General features: G+C 49.0%; 1 protein-coding gene across 2 annotated transcripts in view; it reads left to right on the forward strand.

Annotated features, from left to right (window-relative positions):
• LOC124014553 (proline-rich transmembrane protein 4-like) overlaps nt 1-5,970 on the forward strand; it is a 47,649-nt gene extending 41,679 nt beyond the window's left edge. For both annotated transcript variants that reach the window (XM_046329683.1, XM_046329684.1), the window contains one exon: nt 3,036-5,970. In XM_046329683.1, coding sequence (XP_046185639.1) covers nt 3,036-5,095 — 2,060 coding nt within the window. In that variant the 3' untranslated portion in view covers nt 5,096-5,970. The remainder of the gene's footprint in view (nt 1-3,035) is intronic.
• Nucleotides 5,971-6,075: the final 105 nt, after the last annotated feature.

Below are 6,075 nucleotides of genomic sequence, written 5' to 3' on the forward strand. Positions count from 1 at the left end.
AACCTTTCTACAACACACCATGTTAACAGGAAGCACTCTTGCATTAAACTGAGAAAAAGGCACTGGGTTTTGTGTTTCAGCATCCTCAATATGGTTGCAGGGCCACATGTATGCACACCATACCCAAAGCTGTTCACATTAGAGCTCAATTGCCAGGCAGTGTATTTAGACAGGGAGAGAGAGAGAAGGGGCCACGCGGGAGGAAGAGAGAGACACACAACGATGAGGTAGAGGTTATGATGGGGTAGAGGTTATGAGAGGAAGAGAGAGACACAACGATGGGGTAGAGGTTATGAGAGGAAGAGAGAGACACAACGATGGGGTAGAGGTTATGAGAGGAAGAGAGAGACACACAACGATGGGGTAGAGGTTATGATGGGGTAGAGGTTATGAGAGGAAGAGAGAGACACAACGATGGGGTAGAGGTTATGAGAGGAAGAGAGAGACACACAACGATGGGGTAGAGGTTATGATGGGGTAGAGGTTATGATGGGGTAGAGATTATGATGGGGTAGAGGTTATGAGAGGAAGAGAGAGACACAACGATGGGGTAGAGGTTATGAGAGGAAGAGAGAGACACACAACGATGGGGTAGAGGTTATTAGAGGAAGAGAGAGACACAACAATGGGGTAGAGGTTATGAGAGGAAGAGAGAGACACACAACGATGCGGTAGAGGTTATTAGAGGAAGAGAGAGACACAACGATGGGGTAGAGGTTATGAGAGGAAGAGAGAGACACACACAACGATGGGGTAGAGGTTATTAGAGGAAGAGAGAGACACACACAACGATGGAGTAGAGGTTATGAGAGGGAGAGAGAGAAACACACAACGATGGGGTAGAGGTTATGAGAGGAAGAGAGAGACACACACAACGATGGGGTAGAGGTTATGAGAGGGAGAGAGAGACACACAACGATGGGGTAGAGGTTATGAGAGGGAGAGAGAGACACACACAACGATAGGGTAGAGGTTATGAGAGGAAGAGAGAGACAACGATGGGGTAGAGGTTATGAGAGGAAGAGAGAGACACAACGATGGGGTAGAGGTTATGAGAGGAAGAGAGAGACACACAACGATGGAGTAGAGGTTATGAGAGGAAGAGAGAGACACACACAACGATGGAGTAGAGGTTATGAGAGGAAGAGAGAGACACAACGATGGGGTAGAGGTTATGAGAGGAAGAGAGAGACACACAACGATGGAGTAGAGGTTATGAGAGGAAGAGAGAGACACACACAACGATGGGGTAGAGGTTATGAGAGGAAGAGAGAGACACACAACGATGGGGTAGAGGTTATGAGAGGAAGAGAGAGACACACAACGATGGGGTAGAGGTTATGAGAGGAAGAGAGAGACACACACAACGATGGGGTAGAGGTTATGAGAGGAAGAGAGAGACACACAACGATGGGGTAGAGGTTATGAGAGGAAGAGAGAGCGTGTGTGTCAGAGAGAGAGAGAGAGAAAAAAAGAAGAATGGTCTTCGAGGGAGGAAACGGGACCAGTATAGAAGAGACGTCACAAACAAAACAGTCCATTATGGATCTGGGACTGAGACGGGGTGGAGAAACAGACAGCTACCATACAACACAATCAGAGGAGCTAGGGTCTCATATATCACTAGAGAAAAGGGACAACTTAAATGTAGAAATACATTACTTAGTTTTGTGGTACAGAAGTTTGTACATAAATCGAGGTTGCATACCAACATGCAATCAATGTGCCAACAGACATGACATATTCTCGTTTTGCCACACGTCTTTATCATCCAAACTGCATTTTAGTACCATAAAGACCACATTTTGAGACCATTTGACAAATGCATTATACAATATTCAAAAGCATCATTATTTTAATCAAATCCAACCCACACAGTCCACTTCACACCACTATCACAGACAGTTCAGAGTCACAAGGTACTCTACATCTAGCAGCCTACAAACCACGCAGCTCTGTAACTGCTAGTACCTCCCTGTATACCAGGATATCCTGCTCGTTTGTCTCCGTCTCTGTAGCCCAATAAGGAGCCTGGTGGGAGGACGGCTCATAATAATGTCTGGAACGGAACAAACGGAATGATACCATTCCATTGATTCTGCTCCAGCCTTTACCACGAGCCTGTCCTCCCCAATTAAGGTGCCACCAACCTCCTGTAGATTATATCTGATAGGGCTGGGCTTGAATGACTGATGAGGCTTGTGTGTCTGTGTCTATGTAATTCGGCCTGTTTGTGTTTTCACGTCTTCAATAGGAGGAGTGAGGAGAAGCATGGAAATAAATGGGTGCCCGCTGGTCTGTTTGATGTCCTAGCTGATCTGTTTTACTGAAGTGGCATTGATTGAGGATAATTCTTTGGCTAATGGCTATTATGGACGTCATGTAAGATGTTGGCTGCCGAAGTCTGTAAAGCTTTGAAAAGGAAGAGCCTAAAACCGTGCGAGGGAAACTGGCGCTGGTGCCCATCCGTGATGCATTTGTGTGTAATGACTACTAGGTTCACACATCCAAGTCATCTTCCATATATTGATCTTACCAGTATACATGCATTGACCTTACCCACATGCTTTCACAGACTTGGCGCTCAGTCCACATGCTTTCACAGACTTGGCGCTCAGCCCACATGCTTTCACAGACTTGGCACCCAGCCCACATGCTTTCACAGACTTGGCGCTCAGCCCACATGCTTTCACAGACTTGGCCCTCAGCCCATTAGTGTCTAGGCTCGAATGTTGAGTAAACGTTGTGTATTCTCATGTGTGCCTGTTTAGGATGGACTCTCTTGGGTGTTGCCCTCTGCTGGTAAATTGTATTACTATGCTGTTATCAGAAAACAGCATCCTGAGGACGATGTGGCTGTGCAGCATTGTGCTGTATAGACGCTGCTGCATATGGCATTGATCTATATTTGGGACGGTCAGATGAACACAGGTGGATTTCACATGTCAAACCTCATGACAAATTGCTTTTTAGGAAGCGATCAACTTTTTATGGATTCTAAATTGAAATTCTATATTTTCCCATGTTTTTTTCAGGTAACCTTCCTGATCCTGAAGACTGGCTGTCCGACCCAACGGGCAGTGAAACCACCTACCTCCCAGACTGCAATCAGGAACGTTCGGGAATCTGCAACATCTCCGACACCTGGGCACCGCCCACCATCTCTGATGTCCTCCCCACCGCCAACACCCCCTCCACCAACCAATCAAATAACCCCTTCCTGATTCCGGCCCGGCCCATGTTCGTATCCCTGCATTCTGATTGGAACAGCGCCATGGCCGCCTGGGGGTTAGCCTGGGATGCCCACGTGTACGGTCTGGGCTTCATCTTCGCCATGGTGACCCTAGCCTCGGCGCTCAACCTGCTGTGCCTGCCCCTGCGCTGCCCTTCCGGCTGTGGCTACTTCGCCCTGGTCAGTGTCTTCCTCCTGGCTGCAGGGTGTACCAGGGCTTTCTCCCTCCTCTACGATGCCTACGGCCACCAGGACCGGCTGCCGTCCACCGAGGCCTCCCTGCTGCTCTACGAAGCTCCGTTCCCCTGCCTGACTGCAGCCTTCGGCCTGGTCTTCCTGCTCCTCTCTATGCGCTCCAGGATGCAGTTATCCTACTCAGCCTTTCAGAGACCCTGTTTCCTGGCCTGTCTGGTGTTGCTGCACTTCGCAGCAGCTTTTGGTCCTGTAGCACTGCTGAGGCTCTACCAGAGGAGGGCGCCCTTCTGCCTCTTCATCTCGCTCATCTCCCGGGGAACGTTTGTGGCGCTGGTTTCTTTTCTATCGGTCGCCTATTTTGTGTTCTTCTGCTACGTACGGGCGGACTCAAAGCACATTTATCATCTGAATAACACCTCGCCTACGCCAGCTGAGCGATACAACCGCTGTCCATTCGCAGAGAGCAGGGACTGGGACCGTGCGGCTGCGACAGTGTGCCTTTCGGCTCTTTTCTGCCTGGCTTGCGCCGGGCTGCAGCTGTACGCCATGCTCCACTCTCTGGGGCTCGCCGGACGAGCAGATGTGTTCCGCCCCTGGCCTTGGTGGACCTTCCAGCTGAGCTGCAGGGTTTGTGAGGCTGGAGTTTGTCTCACCCTAGCCCTGGTGGTGGCCCAGCCAATCTACTGCTCTGACCACCTTCCCCAGCCTGGAAGCTGCTGGACGGAGCTGCTGGCGATCAAGTCGCCCATTATGCCGGGAACCTACCAGTGGACCCTGAGCCAGCAGGAGAAGCTGGCCATCTGTGACATTGGGCACGGGGAGACAGAGTGCCTGCCCCTCTACACGCTGATGGATGAAAGGCTAGGCAGCAGCATGAACGGCCTGGACCTCCTGTACCACAGCAACCGGGCCTTGGCTTACAGAGACCTGGACCTGAATTTGGATCTGCCTGGCTCCAGCAAGCCCGAGGACAGGTGTGGTGGAGAGGCGTCCGGGGGTTCCTCCTTCACCAGCGACTCCACGGCTGACCTGCGGCCGCCATCGCCCATCAACCTGCGCCGTAGTATTGATGAGGCGCTCTTCAGCGAGGACCTCTTTCCCATAAGCCTCTTCAGACCGTCCATACCCTTTTGCTGCAGTGACCTGTCACTCAACATCCCCTACTCCACATCCACCCTGCCCAATGGTGGCCAGGTGCTTCGAGAGACCCTCTCAGCTGACCCAGGCCTGTACCGGACGACCTCCTGCGTGGAGATGCCCCCTCCTCCCCCAAACCCTCTACCAAACCGACCTATGGCAGGCGACACCATCCTGGGTGCTCCACCATCTCCCTCCCTGTCCTCCAACTCCTCTTCCCCAGAACGCTGGAGGGGAAGTTCCTCCTCCTGCTCCCTGTACAGACCCTCATTAGGGGGGTCCTCTATGGTCCTTTGTTCCAGCCCAGAGGGGCACGCCCAACCCTCATCCCTAGGCGGCAGCTCAAGCCGCATTACAGCCTCCAGCCACCAGGGCTCACACATGCAGAGATACTATCGCACACTGGGGTCAGCCTCACAGGAGAGTCTTGACCTAGAGTCTGAAGCGGACCGGTCCGTACAAGAGGAGTTCATCAATGTCTGCAGACAGATTGATGCGATGAGCATCTGCAGTGAGACAATTGACCTGTAGGCAGAGCTCTCAACAGTCAAGGGCTAAAGGCTGAGGACTGGACTGAAATAAGGTGTTGTGAAGAAGGATTTAAGATGGTGTCACAATCTGTAAGGAGCAACGAGCAGTTTGATTCATCAGGCTAGCCTTCACATTGCCAAGAAAGGTAAAACAGTGCGTAAATGAAATGAGGGTTTGTTTGAGAATGTTGACAAGAGTCTTAAGTGCCACATGCCAAGGAGAAATTTGTGACATTTTTTTCCACATTTGCTATTGGATGATGAAGTTTGATAAAAGTTGCGTTTTCCTGTGCATTTTAAGAGGGGCACAGGAAAGCAAAATACATTTGTACAAAACGTTTTGCATTCAAATAAATAATACTGTGATTGAAATAAGCACTTAATAAACGACTACTGAAATCTGGATTTAATATTTTAACATACTCTTATCCAGATTGCGAGTGCATACATTCTCATACACTTTTTCCTTCTCTATACTGGTCCTCTGTTGGAATCACACCCTGGTGTTGCCAGCACCATGCTCTACCAACTGAGCTACACGGGACTGTACTTTACATTTTCATAGTGTAAGATTGTTATTCAATGCCAAGTTGTTTCAATTCAGTAAAATATAATTGTGTTGTGAGCCTCTACATGAAGAATAGACATGTTAGAGATGTGCTTTAAGATCCATCCAATAAAGGAAAGCTTGATTTGAACTAAAGGCAACATTGTAGCGGAGCAGCAGTGAACTATACTGGTAGGATTTAGCACCGATACTATTGTGCTTTAACTTCGGACTGACACAGTACATTTTATATGAGCCGCTTGATATTTTATTAATGTTTAAAAAAATACTTTACTCAAAACATGATTAAATAAAGAGAAATGTCAACATTTAAGTGTGCATGTTTTGTTTTCACCAAGTTTCAGGTCATGTATAACATATCTTCTAGTTACATTTGGGGATATTATTTTTGACAACGCAATATTATTTTTGCA

This window comes from Oncorhynchus gorbuscha, linkage group LG25, assembly GCF_021184085.1.
Source record: "Oncorhynchus gorbuscha isolate QuinsamMale2020 ecotype Even-year linkage group LG25, OgorEven_v1.0, whole genome shotgun sequence".
NCBI classification, from domain to species: Eukaryota; Metazoa; Chordata; class Actinopteri; order Salmoniformes; family Salmonidae; genus Oncorhynchus; species Oncorhynchus gorbuscha.